The following is a 20672-nucleotide window of genomic DNA, read 5'->3' as shown; positions in this document are numbered from 1 at the left end:
AAATGGAAATGAAAAGAGAGAGAGAGAGAGAAAATACATTCTTGTACGCTTGTTTTGACTGTACAAAAGAATATTTGACTCTATAGTCTCGTTTCAAAGAACTCGTGTGAATTCATTTTGACAGTTTCAAATGGCAAAAACAGAGAGACACTCTCTGGGCAAAGTGAAAGATTTCGGCCCACAAACTTTGCATTTAGTCGAATATTTTTAGAGGAAAAAAATTGAACTGAAATCAAATGAACAAATACTTTCGAAGCCCACTCTCGACAGCAAAGAAACAATTTCGAGATTTCTGTTCATTTCTTCATTTCAATGAAGATGTCATTTTTCACTTCAATATGCGATGCTCTGAAAACATTTGCTCAAATTCGAAGGAAAGGCCATTTGTTTGTTTTTTTCTCTGTGCACATTTCTTGCATCCTAGCATCCTCCTTTCCTAAAAACAAAGTGCAAGGATAATTGTACATCAATAAGAATGGAGCTGTTGCTTGGTCTAAATTGACAACGTAATCAAGTGCGCTGGCATAAAAAGAGATGCACGTGTGCATATAAAACGGTGTGCATTGTGTGTTATTTGCAGCGTGTAAAAGTGCTTTTACTTTATTTTGCGCATATATGTTGTGCCTCTCAATATTCTCTCTGTTTTTTTATTCTATCTTTTTACCGTTTCGTATCTCCATATCATTCGCGCACTTTGTGCTGTTTCTTGGGCACGTCTAAACATTTAGCGTATATATATATGTGTGTGTATGCGCGCACGTGGGGCGCTGGCGCTCTCTCGAATGGGCAATATGACGTGTGTAAGCCATATTGTGCCTATGTGCACTCAGTTAACTGAGCACTCAACTTAAGTGAAGCTAAGAAGCCTAGTTAAAGAATAATTGCGATACAAGCAATAATTAAAACTATTGTTGTCAACATCATCACATCGTACAGCATAAGGCAATGGTGGTGTGTGTTTGTGTGTAGTGGAATCAGTGACTTGGAAGTCGCAATGATGGATGGAATGCGAAAAAAAAACAACAGCAACAGCAAAAAAGGCAAAAGTGCCAAAGAAATGGCACACGCGAGACGCGGTGTGATGAATAGTGGCAGGAAAATTCGAACTACATCCAGCTATTTTGATTGCTTTGCATGTGTGTTTGTGTTGTTCTCTCTCTCTCTCTCTCTCTCTCTCTCTCTCTCTCTCTCTATTTTTTTTCGCGCACATTCTTTTGCCAAGGAATGAAAACAACAATTTTTGTTCAGAGATTTGGTGAGTGCCAAACGCGCACGGAAACTGATTATTCAAATAATAGATCTCCGAGTGGCATGGCGCTCATAAGGGGAAAGATAAAAGTAAACATTGAAACATAGCTCCAAACGCACACACACATTCCCTAGCTCTTGCTCCCCCACTCATCTGCCTGTCTCTCTCTCTCTCTCTCTCTCTCTCTCTTTCTCTCTATCGGATTGTGTCTCAAAACGCAAACACTGTTGTATTTTTTAAAATACTTAAACACTACATATCTAATTGTAAACACTTCACGAACGCTTTTCGCTTTGTTTTCAACACTTTTCATGACATGTACTCTATTCAGCAGTCACACACACACACATCACTCTCAGCGGAAGCCAACGATGAAATTCCATATCTCAAATTAAGATGATTTTACTATTTAGTCAAGTTTTCATATTTGCGATAGCGATAGCGAGAGGGAGAGAGTGAGTAGCTGGAGCAGCAGCAGCAACCAAGCTACAGAGAAAAAAAAATGCGTTAATTTTCCTTTCTTTCCGCTTACTTACTCTCACCTTTCACATTCAGCCGTATTGTTCCGTCGTGCTCCTTGTTCAACTCTCGGTGGCTCACTTTCAATGTTGGCGTACGACACACACTCGGTGGCATTGGTGTTGACGATTCATCATTATGATGCTGGTGACGTTGGGCTTTATCGCTTTTTTTCAATTCTCCAGCTATTGCTCAAGCAATATGCAGAGAAATAGCAAAACCAATCATAACGACAGCACACACACATACACACACACTTGCCTGGCGCTCTCAACTGATCACTCTGAAATGATTTCGAACATTCCCTGTGGTAATTTGTCACAAATGAAACATGCAAACTCATGTGTCAAAATGACAATGAACGACGAATGTGTATGACGAATGCATGTGCGATTAATTACAAAATGCAAATAAATTGCAAAAATTCAACACTAAATCCGACTTGTGGTTTTGTTGTTGCCACCACTTTAAGACATTCACTCTTAATTTCTTTCAATCAAACATCGAGTTTTCGATTAATTTGCTGGAATAAAAAGTTTTTCGGTGGAAGTTTCTCCTGGACTTGCATTTGAGATACGAAATGTTTTAGTTTCGTGAGATTATTTTGGCAAAGGTTTTCCGCGATTTTTGAAAGTTTTCAGTCCAATCAAGAATTAAAGATCATTAGGATGCATTATTAAGAGATGGATCATCAGGAGATGTACCAATAGGATAGGTTAATTCATCATTTTTTCTTCAACCATCGAATTGATTCAAATATTTTCAAATTGTAAAAAGCAAAACAATAAAAATGTGTTCTCTTTTCATTGTTCCAGTGAATTTTACTACATTCAAATGGAGAAATATGCTCGGCAGGCAGTTAGCGAGGGTATCAAGAGCCCAGATGATTTACATATTAGTGGCGATAGTGAAATTTATAGGGTGCTCAATTTACACTACAATCGAAACAATCACATCGAGGTAAGTGTTGTCATGTGTGACTGGACTTTGGTCGCTGTCTCACTTTTTCGTTGTAATTCTTTACAATCGAAATGAGTCGTGAATCGAAATCATATTTATACATATTTCATTGAAAAAAAACAACAGCAAATAAACTAAATTCGACCAATTTCCTCCCAAATAAAACCAAAAAAAAAAACCAAAAAAAAACACAGGTACCTCTTCGATTCCGCGAAGTAGTTGAGCAAACGTTACGCGAATTTTACCGTTCCATTCAAGGTGGCAAAGACACCGAACAATCATGGAAAAAGTCCATTTACAAGGTTATTTCCCGAATGGATGATTCAGTTCCAGAATATTTCAAATCTCCGAACTTCTTGGAGCAGCTGGAATAATTGGATGGCCCATGTGACAACATATATACTACAAAAATGACAAAGAAGATGTTGAACGCAACACAAAACACAACACACACACTGAGAAAACACAACAAGAAGGTGACGACAAAGATAAACAATCAACTATTCAACAAGTTAAAAAACACAAATCTAAGACACTAAACAAATGATAATAATGTTATGACAAAGAGAAAGAAATTAACAATGATTATTATGCACCCGATGTAGATGTGAATTGAAAAACCATTTCGATCCATTTTCTCACTCTCGCGTCTGCCTCTGTTTTTTGGTTTAAGTTTTGTTTGAAGCAGTTTTTTTCTCGTAATTTTTTTTTTAACTTAAATGTAAAATTTGGGCAATTCTCGCTCATTTTGCGATGAAGAAACGCCGTAATTGGTCTTGTAACTGAAATTTTACACATTTTTGAATACAAAACGATTATTACAAAAATACGACCAAAAAAAGAAGTTTAACACAATTTTTTTAATAGTTTTTTTTTTAATTATGAATATGTTTTAATTTATTGAGAGAAAGTGCTTTTTCATTCACACACACAACGGTAGACAAGCAAGAGTGTTAACTTACAATGTATACACACAAACAAACCAACAAAAAATGCACACGAAATTGAGAGACTAAATGAATAATTTTAAAAACTGAAGAGAAACAAAAAAAAACGTGAAAAAAACACAAACACACAGAGTATAAGAGAAAACCTAACAAATTTAAAATTATAAAAAAATTTAAAACATAAAACCCAATAAAATAGTTTGATGAAAAGAAACTAAACTTAAATTAAATGAAACAAGCAAAGTGGATGACAAACGAAAAAAATTATAATTATTATTATTACTATTTAAAAAAAACAAATTAGAATGATACACATACACGAGAGTAAGCAAAGTTTAAGAGAAAACACAATTAAAAAAAAAATACAAACAACGTTTGTGGTTCCTATCTAACAAAAAACAAAGACAAAAACAAACATACATACAAAAAAAAGTGTAGTTCGCTTGCGTCCATTGAAGCGGCTACCCAAAAATTACTAATTTCAAGTTATATACGTGTATTTAGGCGATTTCATTTCATTTTTTTTTTAAATCATTTTGGAAATATACAAAATGTAATCAAACAAATTAAAAAGAGTTAGATGTGTCAAGCATTTCTTCCATGTTTGCTCTCTAAATATATGATTAGGAAAGAAAATGCAAAAAAAAAAAACCATAAAAATTTTATGAAAATCGATCCGAGTTTGCGAAAATGCGAAAAAACCAATCACTGGACTTAAATACAAAAATAAACCGATATTTTACTTTTCTCTAGATTGAAAATCGAAACCAGCGAACGTGCTATTCGCAACAACACATTCACACACACACTTGAAAACAATCTACCAAAGAAAAAGAACGTGTATGTTTTTTTTTTCATTCTCGTCTTTGGAATCATAATGAAAGAAAGAAGAAAAAATTTACCTTATGACAACACACACAGACAAAAATTATAAAATTAGAAGTATTATATTATAATATTACATAGAATAAGCTCTAAAACAAATGAAACGAACAACACAACCAAAATGAAGCATGTTTTAATGAATAAAAATTAAAATGAAACCAAAAAAAAAATGAATTGAAAGACACGCAAAACATACACACAAACAAAATTCACACATTTCATCGGAATGATAACAAGCGCTAAACTCGATTTATTTTCTTTAATTTCTCGTTTTTCAATGGAATTGGAAGTCAAACACACTTACGCAAAAAACTACATAAAATAAACAGCAATAAAATAATAAATAAAAGAATAAAAACACATGAAAATAAATCACTCGAAGAAAAAATGGAACGAATTCAACAACAGCAACAGCATTCAATCGAAATATAACCCGGGAAATATATAGCCACCGTTTAATTCAATACTACGAATCAACCATAGCTAACTCTGCAGGAGTAAGACACACAGAAAAAACCAAGCAACCAACCAACCTTGAGTCCTAAGCAACAACTGCTTCATTCATTTTAAATGTTTTTTTTTAGTTTTCGATCATTGATTTTGCACAAGTTATCACTTTTATTTCATTCTTTACATTTGTATAAATTTTATATGGATTAAGTGCATTCAGTTTTACATTTCTTACTTTGATTGTTTTTTCTTTCGTCGGCTTGACAAGGTTCCAGAGAATGTGTTTCATTTGAAATATCCGCCAGAGTGCTGCAGTGAATGAGATTTACTGCGGGGAAATTTCAATCAGGATTGAGACTCGATTGAAAAGGAGAGTTGGAATTCTTGAGTGAAACTTGCCCAAGTGACTCGACGGGCATTTCAAGTCAAACGCATGAACACTTGAACAACGGCCATTTTCGGTTCATTTATCACAACCAAACAACAGCAATAGTAAATAAAAATAAAACAAATGTGTAAACTGTATTGCCCATCAGTAACATCAAACCAAGAGACAACAAGAAACGTTCAAATTGTTTTCTTTTGAACAAACTAGACTCTTTTTTTTTGCTAACAGTTATTTGTGCACGATTTCGAGTGTCGCAATGTGGAAGCATTGTCGACTGCATTTGAAAATACCTTTGATGCTTCAATTGCAATCCGTCTTCGAAATCGAACACAATTCTGCGAAGAAAAAAAAAACACACCCAACCAAATGTAATTTAGTAACTTACAATTATTGAAAGAAAAAAAAAACATAATATTCTATTGAAATTTAAAACAAGTATTTAACTTAATGCAAGTAAATGAATTGAAATTATTGATAACAAAGAAGTACTTTGACAGAGAAATGCAAAAAAAATGAATGGCGTGAAAAGCAGCAAAATGTTCGTCTCCAAATGGATACACACATTATGCGCATATGCTTACGCCGCTCAGAGTCTGACGGTCAGACAAAAAAATTAAAAATCAATTCAACAAAAGAATTATTTAAGGGCTAACAAGAAAATAAAAACAATGGACTACAAAAAAAAATATATGATTGAATGACATGTGTATGTGTTTAAGGCTTTGATTTTAAATGAATTTTTCCTCCAACACTGCGCCGAACGATTAAAATGCAATTGAGAATGAATACAGAAGCACATAAGATTTTTAATTGTAATCATATATAGATACAAAGTATTTAGGCTAATTTGTGGTTGATATTCAATTGGATGGCATTGGTTTTGATTCTCTCTTTTGATCAATCGGCAAAATATTGTACGTTGATTACGAAAAATGATGACAAAATGAACTGTGCACGAAGAACGATCATTGCTTGTGAACGAAGAATGATCTTCGGCCATTGTTTTGGTGCCACAATGAATGATTCTTCGGCGATACAGTTCATTTTGCCATCATTTTTGCTGTCCAAATGTTCAACGTGATATTTTCGGTATTGTTGAATTATCGTTCCTCTTATTTTTCGTATCAAAATTCAAGAAAAATTTCACCATTTTTTTTTCATTTCAAAAACTAAAAAAAGAAAAAAAAAATCAATATGTTGATTCATTCGGAAATTTGGAGAGAAAAAAGTATTAAAAACTAATAAGAATTTAAAGCGTGACATGAATGCATTTTCGATCGATAGCTTATAAGGAAGAACCCCAATCAATTTAATTTATTTTTTAAATTAATTTTTCATTTGATTAAATGCAAATAAAAATGTTTTGGCAAACAGAAGAACAATTGATTACACACATATGAAAATTGATAACAATAGACACATGTATGAGGCATATTTTTTATCTCGACTGATTTGTACATAGATAATATTGAAAGAATTTCTTTTGTTCTTTCTGTCTAGTTTTTCTTCTATTTTCTTTCTTATTATTAATATCAACAATTTTTCGGAAATTTTTCCTCCTTTTTTTACAATTTCTTTGAATTTTTCTTTTCTTTTCTTTGAATTATTTAAATTTAAAAGAAAAAAAAACACAAAACCCTAACCATTAAGTAGATAAATTTCCATGGCGTAAAAGATATTTAAAGCTACATTTGATTAAAATGTCACATTCCAAAAATGAAAGAAAAAGAAGAATAAACACACACAAATACACACACATTAATATGGTCCTCATTTTCGTTTTCGAGGCTTTATATGCAGTGAGAGATGTTTTAACGTTACGTTTTAATTGGAAATTGTATGCATTACAGCATAGAAAAAAATCACAATTACAAATTAATCGAAAATAATTCAAAAAAGAAGATTTAAAAAGCAAAATGATTAAGAGTGTGAACACATGACACGTTCACAGTAAACACACACATAACAACAACAACAAAAATTCAACAATTTTAAATGCATATTGAACGATAATGCCAAAAAACCAAAAAGCAAAGAACAACAACAAATTAGGCAAAAACCGTTTGACTTAGAAAGCATATAGGTATTATCATTAAGATGGTGTATATTGCAAAATAAATAAAAATTAACAAAATCAACACATTTATTATTTAGCGACGAATGACATACATTTGCAAACACAACTTTTGTTGTGAACACGTCCATTTCTTGTTTTTTTTTTTGCAAATAATTCGACACTTGATAATAAATCAACAACATCAACATGTTGCACACAATTTGCGCCCGACTTTTTTCCTTATTTCTTTTGTTTCGAAATATTTTTTGATTCTGAAACATGAAATCTGTTCACCGTTACTACTTTTTCGAAAAACCCAAAACAAAACAAAAATCATCGTTGTTTGGCTATAAAAAAAAATTGATTTGCAAATTTAAAAAGAAAAAGGTGAATATATTTTCGTTCTTGGAATCTTCCGTTTTCTGGAGTTGGTAATTTTTGGATTTGAATAAAATTGGTTGTTTTTTTTTATGGAATTGGAATTTTATTATCGTGTTTCAGATCAGCGATTTACCAACTTGAATCAACTCTTTTGGACGGACTTTTATTTCGCAATTGGCAATTTTTTTTATCGATTTCTTTGCAAAAACTAAGAGATCGACCCCCCTTTTTTTGGTTTTGGCAATTTTTTTCCTCAAATCTCGAAATTGAGATTCACAACTGGGCAATAAAGTTTAGCCACTATATCGACAACTGTTTGAATCAATTGAGCCCCAAAACACGGACTCCCAATGTGAAATTGATTCGATACATGTAATCATTTATATCAAGACTAAGAAAATTTGCCCTTAGAACTTAAGACTATTTTTTGTGTCGGAATTTGTGTAATTTTAAAATTACGAGTGTAAATTTATGACCGACACCAAATGATGCCACAACTGTGGTGAAAAATAAAAGAAGGAAAATCTCTCTGGTTAGAAACCAGAGCGAGAGGGAGGGAGAGAAAGAGAAAGAAATGATCGGCAGACCATTGTCTACGAACTACACATATATTTAGACATTTGGCTTGAATTGATTTTCTTAATTGACGATTTATTCCAAGTTTAATCATATGAAGATGATGGAAAGTGTGAGGCTGTTGATGGCAACCACTACGCGTATTAAGAAAATTGAGAAAGGTACAACTTCTCTTCAACGAACCTTTCTTGAAACAATGAAAATTCCCAAAAGAAAAGCGAAAATAACTCTGATGTGGAGGAAAGTGAAAAAAACACGATAAAATAAGTGAATTTTATTCATTCATTCGCCATTTCAAATGAAAATAAGTATGACAGAAGTAAACGCTTTACATGTTGATACGGATGAAAACCCTTCAAATTCTTCAAATCCTATAAAGACTTTGGCATGGCTTCAAAATCCAATAAGAACGAAAGTTCTAACGAATTTGCGACGAAAAAATTGAGTAAAATCCATTTGGTTTTAAGCCTTTATTTTGGGTTTGTCGCCTTTTTGAGTGAATCTATTTATTTGCGGAATAAAACTCACCACTTCTGATTGGACTATTCTATTCGTCGCCTGAATGTATACTATCCGTTCGAATGAATAGATTCAGCTAGAGTAATGCTATGGAAAAAAACAAATTCCGCAGGATTTGACTGGTAGATTAACCAGTGACTGGTAGATTACATTGAACGAAAGAAAAAAAAGTTGAATGCAATTTGAAAGCAGAAGCACAAGGGAATTTAGAAATGAACGTCGCAACGGTGAATCTCAACGGCATTACACTAATCATCACCTTCATAACACTGCGAATATTTTTGTTTTTATTTTTTACTTTCCATGCAAGGAAGAGAAAAAGAAGAAGAAGAGAGAAAAAAATCTAACTTTCGGGCAAAAAAATAGAAAGCGTTATGTGAAAATTTGATTCTCAAAATTTCGTTATTTGAAAAATTGTATTTTAAAATGTTTTGATCGCGAATTTTTTTTTCTTCTATGTGGTTGTTGAAATTATAATTTTTTTTTTCTCTTCATACGTTTTTGTTGCGCATTTTTTTTCGGATGTACAAAATTTCAAGCAGTGGAAAAAAATGGGCTTGTAATAAATAAAAGAAAAAAAACCTAGTCAAAGAAATTCCCAAAATTTAACAAGTTATTTAGATTTAATTTTATGTTCGGGTGGGAAAGAATTTTAGTTTGGTGTTATCGTTTACTATGAGATAAAAGAAAAGCTATCTGGACTTTTTGTTTGCGTGGAAAAATTGCGATTCGAACGCAATGGACTGCAAACAAAATAGTTCTTGGTAAATTACAGCATCCTAATCAAATCAAAAAAAAATTATATATAAATGTTTAGGCGATATTTGGTATTTGTAAACCGACAATTGATCGGTTCCATGGATTGACTGGGGAGAGAAACGAGGATAAAGCACTTTTTAGAATAAATTTTAGGTGTTGAAACGAAGAAGGCGAAAAATTTAAGCGGAAAAAAAATTGTTAAAGTTTGAACAAAAGAAGAGAAGAAAAAAAATGGAAAACTTTTAGGATAATTTTGGAGATTAGAAATTGAAATTATATGTCTGTTTAATGTGCGAGGATGCATTTGATCCGTGTTTGAAGGAGGTACTTTCCAAATTCAGCAGCTACAGCCACTTGCGGCTGTCCGGAACGGAACACGGTTATTGTTCCAACCAATGTATAAAAAAAAATTGTGAATTTTTCCATATTCTTTTTGGGCCAATTGCACTTCAACGTCTCGATTAACCAAAAAGTACGTCTGGAAATGCGGCGAGATGATCCTTTGCAACAACCACTCTTTTTGGGTATCCTCAACCATTTCTCTAGTCAATGCAACGAAATTTTTTGATTCAGAAACGATTCAAATGCGAAAAAGAAAAGACGAAAAATGATCGATTTTTATTATGTTAACTCAATAGAACCGGTTTTCAGTTTGTTCACAACGTATGGCAAGGGAAATAACCAACAGCAATGCTGACACTTATTTTATTTGAACTTAGATGGCATGAAACAACGACTCATCCCAATGCCGAAATGGGCTAAAGTTTTGCGGCTCATTTCACTTTGGAATGAAAATGAAAATGAAAAGAAAGAATTTGACTAATTCGAATAATTACTTTAGAGTATTCAAGAGATAGATTAAAAACCGAAAACAAACAAATTGTACGGGCAAATGTACTAAATCTTGAATTAAGCAATTCCTTGCTTAAAGTCAATCCTTTTTGTGTCGATTTAAGAGAAAACAAAACACTTTTGCTTAAAATATGAACGGGAAATGATTTTAAGCGATGCAGTTTACACACACAAATTGGAATATACCACATAATTCTAGTGAATAAGTTAATAATTCTTACTTTTGTGTATCTATGAATATGATCAATGTAAACAAAGCAGATGAAAATGAAGGGAAATCAAATTAGAGTGTAAACGGGAGACTCCGAATGAGACACCCAAATTGAAAGTATGGGTCGAAAATATTCGATCAATCAAATAGCAGAGGAAAGTCAATAATACACGTCAAATTGGATACATTTACTCAAACTATGCAAAAACGTTACCCCATTTGATGCTCGTTTGAAAGTTTTTCTAGCTGAATTTTGATGGCGTTTACACTTCATCTTCAACTTGTCACTTTCTTACGAATGTTAAATGGGTGATGTGATTGGCGTGGTTTGGTTATGGTTGAATGCCTAGTGTATCTAGTGCCTAGTGCACTGTACCAGGTGCATTGTACCTAGCACATTGAGCCTAGTGTGTGCCATCATATAGACGTCATTTTTCTCAATTCCATTTCCACATGGAAGCAACCAAAATGCCTTCTGTATTATGGCATGAATGTCCTTGATCTACGAAACTCCATTGACTTTGGAAGATCAACTATGAAAAAACGTACCAAACAGAAATACCTGGCTGATTTAGCAATGAAAAACAAATACTATCCCACGAAGAAATAACAAGAGACATTACAATCAATAGCAGCAGTAATCGGAAAAAAACCAAAATGTTGTTCAAATAAACAAAAGAGAATCCATAGCCGAAATGAAGTCAATCAATAAAAACAGTTGATTCTTTTCTCATTCGCTTGAAGCCGCATCATTTCAATTTCATTTGAATGCAAATTGAACTGCAACATCGTCGGGCGTCGATGTGAAAATAGGAAAATACTCGATTTTTGTGAAAAAAGGCTAATTAAGTCAACAAAGTGATTTTTTGAACCGCCACATTCTTCAAAGAAAAAAAACCAACAGTGATGGTAACCGCCGAAAAAAAACTGCCTCCATAGAATGAGAGAACGAAAACAAAACCCATAAACTGTTAATTATTCGAATTATTGCTGTCGAATAAAGAATCAATGTGCAGTCATGCGCTGCTACGAAACAGTGACAATGAAATAATTAATGAAAATAACCAGCGACGACGATTTAACAAACAATAATAATATCACTACCATCACAACACAACCACCACCATCACAGACACCGTAAAACAGAAGAACAATCCTCCGCGAGAGAGAGAGAGAGAGAGAGAGAGAGAGAGTAAAACAGATACATCAATTTAATATGATCCGCCATAGACCATAGTAACCGCTAATCAATCCAATAAAAAAAAACCAAAACAGAACACAAATCGTAACAAACCAAAACAAAAAAAAAATTAACAAAGAATAAAACGGAATCTAATGATCAAGAATGTCTTTTAAATCGTCATGTAAAATAACAAAACAACAAAGAAGAAGCATGAACCCAGATTGTAAAATTGCATGTTTTTTTCTTTTCAATGAATATGATCTGAGCTGAAAGTGAATACAAGAAAGTAAAAATAACAAAGCGCTGTTATACCCGCTGGTTTTCGGCCGGCGCATAACCACACTAAGATCTTGGTGTCTTTATCGAATGAGAGAAATTCTCTTCGGAGAATTATCTCACTTTTCACATTTCTTCTTCAGCTTGTCTTGATCAATTTAAACTAACAAACAAATAGTAATCGATAAGCAAGCAGCACATTTTTATTCAACAAACCTGATTGAATCAATTTACTGCGTTCGAATCCAGCGACAGAAACAAGCACTTGGATTTCGAAAGAAAAAAAAACATTGATGATGTTGGAACCGCGAATTGAAGTCAGAAGAACGGCGAATTTTAAGATGGAGGGGTGCTTTTGAATGTGCCAAGCACCCCTTGCACAAAGCTTTTTCGATTTCAATTAATTGCCGTGTCCAACATCCTCCTATTCACAATAAATAAGCATGTTTTTTATAGAGCTGATTGAATCATTTGCATTTTTTATTTCAACACACTTTTGTTACACATATTAACACATCCTTTGTTCTCGATTTATTCTTCGACATGTTAACCGAAGAGAGAAGAAAAAAAAAACAACAAACAATAAACAACAATGCTTTTAGTAGGGTAAAAACACACACACACACACAAAACATATTAAACAGAGTGAACAAAAAAATCCATTATTAGTCAGGAAATAAAGAAAAATTTAATAGGTCAAAGCACGCAACTCGACTCAATATTTAAACAAACGAACCACAAAAAAAAACAACCTATTTCAAATGTATAAAAAAAAGGAACAATGTCTGATCACATTTCAGTTTAAAAAAAAAAACAATGCATAAAAACTCAAGAAACGAAAGAAAGTATATGCAACTTTTTGGGCACCCGAATAATCGAAAATTGATTTGATTTCTCCGTAGACACCATAATACAAACACACACACATACAGTGCGAGCGAACTATGTTTCCGCGAAATGTTGAATCTCAAGCGATTCATTGAATTCATTTTGAAAAATACTCTAAAAAAAACGTACCAAAACAACCAAAGCGGATGATCCAGGAATTGACAAAAATTAATATAAAAAAAAAACAATGGAAAATCTATCATTTTCGAACGAAACAAAATTTGACGTTTTTTTTTGTTCTTTTGGTCAATTGACCGAATCATTTTTAGGACCATCACTCTTATTGTGTAATATTTATGATTTGCAATAGAATTTGAGCCCAACGAGGCTCAAACAAACCGGTTTTCAGTTTTATAACGCAGCAAATGGCTGCCAGCAACCTGATCTTGAGGAGTCATTTTGATTTATGTCAGTCCCTACAGCGAATGAATCACAACTCCTTCAAGCATCGTTAGTATCAATATACAAGAATTCTTCAGTTGATTCGAGTATTGCACCGATTTTTATGTTTCAAAATTCATCGCAAGATTCGAAAACAGTATCAGCTGCAAATGCGTAGAATGATTCACGGAATTCAAACGGATTAAAAAAAAATGATTGAAGAAAGAGTGAAAAATTCGAGAAAGAAAGATGGAAATAAAACGCTCCAATGAAACGTCCGAAATTTACGAACGGATGACCAGTGTTGACGTAATAGCTTGGTCACCATGGATTTTTGGTTCCCAAAACCAAAACACATTGAATGACACATACAACTACCCAGAGACAGAAACTTCTAAGATCTATCGAATCGCCATCCGATTGAATTGCCACTGCAATTGGTGGACGGTGGATATGCCAAATGCACCATTGTAAGTTGCCACAAGTGGCAAATTGGCTCCCGTCCGTGAAATTATATCTGGGAGCCGGCGAATCTTAGATGCTCTTAATAACCTCGACCCCAACGAAAGAACCGAACAAAAACTGAATTAGAGAGAGAGAAAGAGAGAGAGAGAGAGATAAAAACTAACTAACGAATAAAATCAAATATTTCTAAATAAAACCAAACAAAAACAATTTTAGTTTACAATAGCCGCCAACCACAGAGATCTATATCTCTGCCGATTTTTCTTTTCATTCAAATGACAATACATTCAACCTTCCAATTAAAAGAGAAAATGTTCCAAAATCTCAATCTTATTGGGAAAAAACTAAATAAACGACGAAGAACGACACACCCACACACAAAACAATCGAAAGATGAAACTACAGCAACAACCAAAATGAAAACCACATTCTTCTTTTCTAATTCTCTGAACCAATTACCATTTCATTTGCAATAGATGAGTGTCTTTATGTCGAAATATCATGTCTCCCGTAACAGTGCTGTCGACAAATGCGCGGCCAACCATCTTCAGCCCATGCCACCGTTTCCGTTTGAAAAACTTCGCTATTTTTGGCATGGGATCCGCGTAGGGGTGAGCGTGCACGTGAGCGCCAAAAAAAAACACTGTGTTGCACACATGCAAGCGAGCGCAATACACACACTGTTGTCAAGTGATACGAATCGACTGTGAAAATCACGACGAGAAATGTATAAGCCAAACTTAAGGACCTCAACAAACAACCGGGATAATTTATAGTACAATACACAAATGCCAAATATTTAATAACAATTTATATTTTTTATACAGAATCTATGTAAGTGACAAATGTGTCGTTTAAGTAATAAATTAAAGCAAACCATAGCAACAACAACAACAACAAAAAATCGCAAAGAGAATTAAAAATACTGTCAATTAGAAAATGATAGATTTTTTTGTTTAATGGGAGCAAAACCAAAATAATAACAACTACAACAACACACAAAAAAAATAGCAAAAAATCAGAAAAGAAAAACTAAAAAAAAGCAACAATAATATGATGACAATTTTTCGTTTTGATTTAAATTGATCGTTAACCATCCTATTTTCACAATAGTTGTTTTTCCTCAAATTGAACTATTTAAAACAATAAATAATAAATATAACAATGAGAACGAAATCAATCTCAGAGCCATCTCAAGATCTCTGCAATGACAAAAAAAAATGAAAAAGAAAATTATCGGGTGACCGGACGGATCACAGTGATCAAATTGATATCACACACACGAACAGAGTATTTTTTAAAAGAAAATCGACCGAAACGAAAAGCGAACCAAAAGAAGAAAAATGGAAAAGAATTGAATGACCATACACTTGTATCGGGACAAAGCCACTAAATGATGGAACTTTTTCAATTTCATTCTTTGAAAGGGCATTTTTTTAGCACTGCATCAATTGTAGAGCAATTGTTTTTAATTAAATTTCATAATTAAAAATTAACATGGCCCAAACACTAAATCAAAGATGTGAAAATGAATGAGCGGATAATGGGAGAAAGACAAGCTCTTGAAAGAGTGTGTATGTTTGTGTGATTTTACCTTCATATCCAATATTAACTCAATCAAAGAAGAAACACACACACACACACTCTGATACCACACATCGTTTGTGCATATATTATGCACATGAGATTTCGAATGAAGATTCAATCCGGGACAACCCTGTCAACACAACTGAAGTAAAGATTAAAAACAAAAACATTCAAAACTTACCTATTTAAAGAGAAAAGGAAAAGATATTAAAAAAAAGAAACAGACTGCAATAAATGTGATCAGATATGTAAAATACTTTTTATCAAATTATATAGGTTATTTTATAATGTATAGACGGTAAAAGTAATAATTATTGAAGTAACTAGTTAATTAAACTAACGATTAACGTTTAAAATTTAATAAAAAAAATAACAAATGAAACAAAACCACACACACAATTTGAATAAACAAAATAGGTAACAGTGAACGCAGAAAAAAACAACAACTTAACAATGAGATACAGTAGTAGAATGGAAGCGTGCAGAAGGTAGAGTGCGATGAATTGAGGGAAAGCTATAGAGAGATGATTAGGGCAGTTAGGTAAGAGAAGGGCAATTTTGGAAAGGGCAATTTCGAAAAGAGAATGGGCTTTTTTTTAGGAAAGAGACGAATAATCTAGGAAGGCAAGTTTTTAGGAAAGTGAAGGGCAATTTAGGAAGGGAAGTTTTGAATTAGGAGTCGAAAATACGCCAAATAATTTGAACTAAAAACGACAATTGAACTAAAACCCAAAATTACTTGAATATGCAAAAGTGGCGAGAAAAAAAACCGCAAACCAAAACACACACAATTAATCAAAGTCTGACGGCAAGACTATTACGGACATATGAATCCATAAAAATCGAATCAGAGTAGAAAACACACCAAGACAAAAATGCAGAACCAAAAAAAAAAACAATTGAATGGATGAAGCAGAATGAAGATAGTGAAAGAGAGAGAGAGAGAGAGAGAGAAAAGAATTAAAAGAAAAACCGCAGAAAAAAATGGAAAAAATCAGAACACACACACACAGATGATGAGATATTTTATATTTTTTACGATATACAGTGCGACATATTTACACGATAATTTCTTTCATATAACACTCAACAACTCTTTTTTTATTTGCAATAGTCAGTAATAGAGCAAACAAACATCTCATGGTTGTGCACACAGACACACAATTGTTGACACCATTGGCCAATCGCTTTACAATCTGGCAATGTTGTCAATTATTGGCTCGGTCTGCTGTGTTTAAACGTGAGACGAGAAATAAAACCGGTTTTGTGTTGAAAACAGTGCAGTTTTACAGTAAGGTAACCTAAAAACCAAACAGAAACAATATGAATAAATATAGGGTATAATATTATATATATAAAAGAGAGAGAGAGAGAGAGACGTCATATCGAGGGCTGAACGAGAAAGAAAACAAAAGCTAGCGAGCGAACCAACTACAAAAAAAAACAAATGAAACCAGAACACATCAAATCACCCATTTCAAAAACAATTTTCCTTCGCTTCTTCAAATGATAACACCGAACTAACGAAACTAAATAAATAAAGTGCCTAGAGTGGCAGCAGACTTTTGTGAAGAAAAAAAAACGAGAATCGAATAACTTAACATTGGACTGCCACTAATCGCAGGTGCACATTTTCATTCGGCATTTAATACGAGAAATAGATCGAATCCGGCCCTCTTCCAAAAAAATGAGATGGTGACTTCGAATTTTGATCGTCCGATGATCGGCCAATTGCATTGTCGGACGAGTTGTTCTTTTCATTGGATTTGATCATGGTGTCCAGGCCTTTTCCACTGGACGATCAATATCCCTTTCGACACTATCCCGGCTGATTTTCACAAATCAAGTTGATTTAATCAACACACCCCATGGACACAGACTTTGATGAAACCCACTAGTGTCGTCGTTTTGTTCACAAAACGCACCCAAAAAAAAACACATTCCTCCCTGTTCTGGTTGCGCGCACAATGGAAATTTTAAAGCAAGCCAACAAACTAAAGCAAAACAATTAAGAAGGAAACCATAATCATACTCTGTTGTTACACACCATTCGTCCGATGTGACCTCAAAATGAATCTATCACAACAAAGGGAAATATATAAATATATATATTTTATATTTAATAAATCTATTTATACACCATTTCATTTGCAATAGTCAATGTCACAACCAAAAGGAGGCATTCCGGGCGGCCGTAATAAACAAACGAAACCGTGTGATTTTGTTGTTGCAACTATTGTTTCGTGCATACACACAAACACTCAGTGTCACACAGTCAAAATGTTTGCAGCGCCCGGAGCTCCGATGTTACCAAAATCCTAAGTTTTAACGAATCATTATCGCCCATAGTACAACAATAATTAATAAGAATCAACCACTGGAAATGAAGTCATCGTGCTTCATGCATCATCGTTTTAAATTTTCCGTTTTCTTCGTTTTTCAATCGACGAATGTTGGTTTTCGTTCCAATTTCTTTTGTCAATTTCCGTTCACAACAACAACAGCAGCAGCATCATCATCAACAATCTAAAATGTCTTCATTTTCCGTTTTGAATTTTTTTTCTCGTGTTTTTTTCATTTTGACATGAGATTTTATGTTTTCTCCGCGACGTAGTTCATATGTCTAACCAAACTAAGCAACAAAAAAAAATGGAAAGAATGAAAAACATGGAATCAAATGAATAACAACAAAATGCAAAATAAACAATGCTCATGGTAATGAGCATCAAAATAACAATGCATACACAAACCCCTCCCCCTCTTCACATGAACACTAACACTAACATACATCAAAATAGGCGCATACAAAATTCTAGAACGATTTTATGGATTATCATGGACAAAACAAAAACCGAACGAACGACGAAAAAAATAAAATAAAATTGCATTTTAGGTGGAGATTTTTTCCAACAAAACCATATAATATATATAATGCCTGTCAGCATCGTAATCGATAGAATTGGTAACGGGCGTAATGCTTGATTTAGCAACGCCGACACCCAATTAGGCAACATTTACATATTGGCGTGAATTTAACTCTGAACAGATTGAAAAGTCAGTTCATTAGAAACAAATACAAACACACACAGAAGATAGATTGAAGAAAGAAAGTAATAATTATAAACGTTCACTTTATCCCGCACGTGTTGGGATACGTGGAACGAAAGCTAGAACATAAAGGCAAGGGATAGCAGGCAACACGACAGAATGAGCAGAAAATAGTATTTAAAAGCATTTTAGAATATAGTTAATTCAAGCAGCATCTACCAATGACACAATTGTTTCAACGGATGATGAGAAAAAAAAAACTGACGGTATGAATATTTACGTTCTGACAATAGCACCGGATACTTAACAATTTATTATTTCAAATGTTTTGTTGATTTTTCTTATCATTTCATACACACATAATCACGTGGCCATCGGTATGGCCGCCGATTCAATCAGATTTATTTGATCGTTTCTGTTTAGAGCCACACTTTTTCTACAAAATAATGACAGTTATCCAATTGAGAAACCAAGCAGAAGAGAGAACCACACACACACACAAATCAAATCAAAATATACAATGGTATTCACAATTACTCGGATTTCTTTTTGTATAAACGTAACTTAATACACGTGCAATGTTCTCGTCGACAAGCGCAATAGAGCAATGATTTTGGTGAATTGATCGTTCATCCTCAATGAATCAGCTCATGGTGACGCTTCAGCGACCCGAATGCCTCGAGAACTTGTAATACACAAACAAAAAAATAAACTTTTCAAATAAATTTATCGAATATACCGAAAACAATAAAATAGGAGAAACAAATCAATGTTTACTCATTACTGTAGTCATAGTGTACAGCAATAGACATTATTAATTACATTCAACCATAATCAGTACATACCATGCGATGGTATATTTTAAAATCAATCGGCTTATGGGCAATTGCATGACGTTGATCACTGAACCGAATTTTTTTCTTTGCTTCGGGAGTTTTTAAGCTTATGGCCAACGAAAATGAACAAACCGAATGAAAAACTGGGTGAAAATCCAAACAAGAAGAAAAAAAGGCCCCAAGAATGTTCGTCATAATTCAAAAAGTGCCAACGAAGCGTTCGAAGAGTTTCAGTTTGAAACTTTTCCGATATTTCGGTCATTTCATTGCTTTTGTCCCAAAGCTCTATCTTCAACAGAAGACAATATTTAAAAGAAACAAATAAACCAGTGAAACTAACCAAATCTCCGATTTAACCAAAGAAAATAGTTTGAATAACATGCAAGAGCTAACAAACACTGAAAAATCAATTATGTGATTTAAAAGACATTTGCGATCGGACTCCGTTTTATGATAATTGAAAAAAAAAACCGATACAAAACACAAACACACTTACAATAAAAGCCGAATGACGCGACAATACCAAAGCAAAAGTATAAACCGAATAAAAGCGAAACGAACAAGAATTATCGAATTGAAAATAGAATTGGACTTAAAAACACAGCAGAAACAGAAATAAATAAAGCCAGAAATAGAAATATGACAACAACCGAAAAAAAAACAACACAGTAAATAAATTGGAGACAACAAATAAGGAAGAAAGTGTCAGCACACACCTCACCTGTGGTGGCACTTAAAAAAAAATAGCTCAATCCATCAAACCAATCAAACAAATGCAATGTAACAATGCAATCATACTTTCACAATGGATCATATGAGTTGGAAAACCGAATTTTCAAAAAAAATTGATGCACAAACACGAAACAAAATGTCGAAACGTTCCAACTGGGTGCACACATACACGAAACAAACAGACAGGAAAAAACAAACAACAAATCACCACCATCAAACTAACAATTCGTACACTTTGAACTGACGAGATAAGTAAGTGAGCTTTAGCTCAATCAAACATACCAAGCTTGAAATAAAACAAATAAACAGAAAAACACAACCAACACAGCAAGAAATAGCAATCAATCACAAAATAACATCTCTCCGCCTAATATGCATTTTTCAAAAACAAACACAAATAAATCAACAATAACAAACCAAATGAAGAAAGACTAAATTTCAAATATTTAGATGAAATTTTTGTTCGTAGCGAAAAATTATAGAAAACAAAAACTCTGCAAACTTCTCTCGATTGAAAATTTAAA

General features: G+C 33.3%; 1 protein-coding gene across 16 annotated transcripts in view; it reads left to right on the top strand.

Annotated features, from left to right (window-relative positions):
* The window catches only part of LOC129574874 (homeobox protein prospero), a 144314-nt gene extending 136778 nt beyond the window's left edge, over positions 1-7536 (top strand). For all 16 annotated transcript variants that reach the window (XM_055457428.1, XM_055457425.1, XM_055457418.1 and 13 more), the window contains 2 exons: positions 2584-2728; positions 2923-7536. In XM_055457428.1, the coding sequence (XP_055313403.1) occupies positions 2584-2728; positions 2923-3102 (325 nt within the window). In that variant the 3' untranslated portion in view covers positions 3103-7536. The remainder of the gene's footprint in view (positions 1-2583; positions 2729-2922) is intronic.
* The last annotated feature ends 13136 nt before the right edge of the window (positions 7537-20672 follow it).

This window comes from Sitodiplosis mosellana, unplaced genomic scaffold, assembly GCF_009176505.1.
Source record: "Sitodiplosis mosellana isolate CC-2019 unplaced genomic scaffold, AAFC_SMos_1.0 Smas_scaffold_6165, whole genome shotgun sequence".
Taxonomy (NCBI): Eukaryota; Metazoa; Arthropoda; class Insecta; order Diptera; family Cecidomyiidae; genus Sitodiplosis; species Sitodiplosis mosellana.
This window is presented reverse-complemented; position numbering and strand designations above follow the sequence as displayed.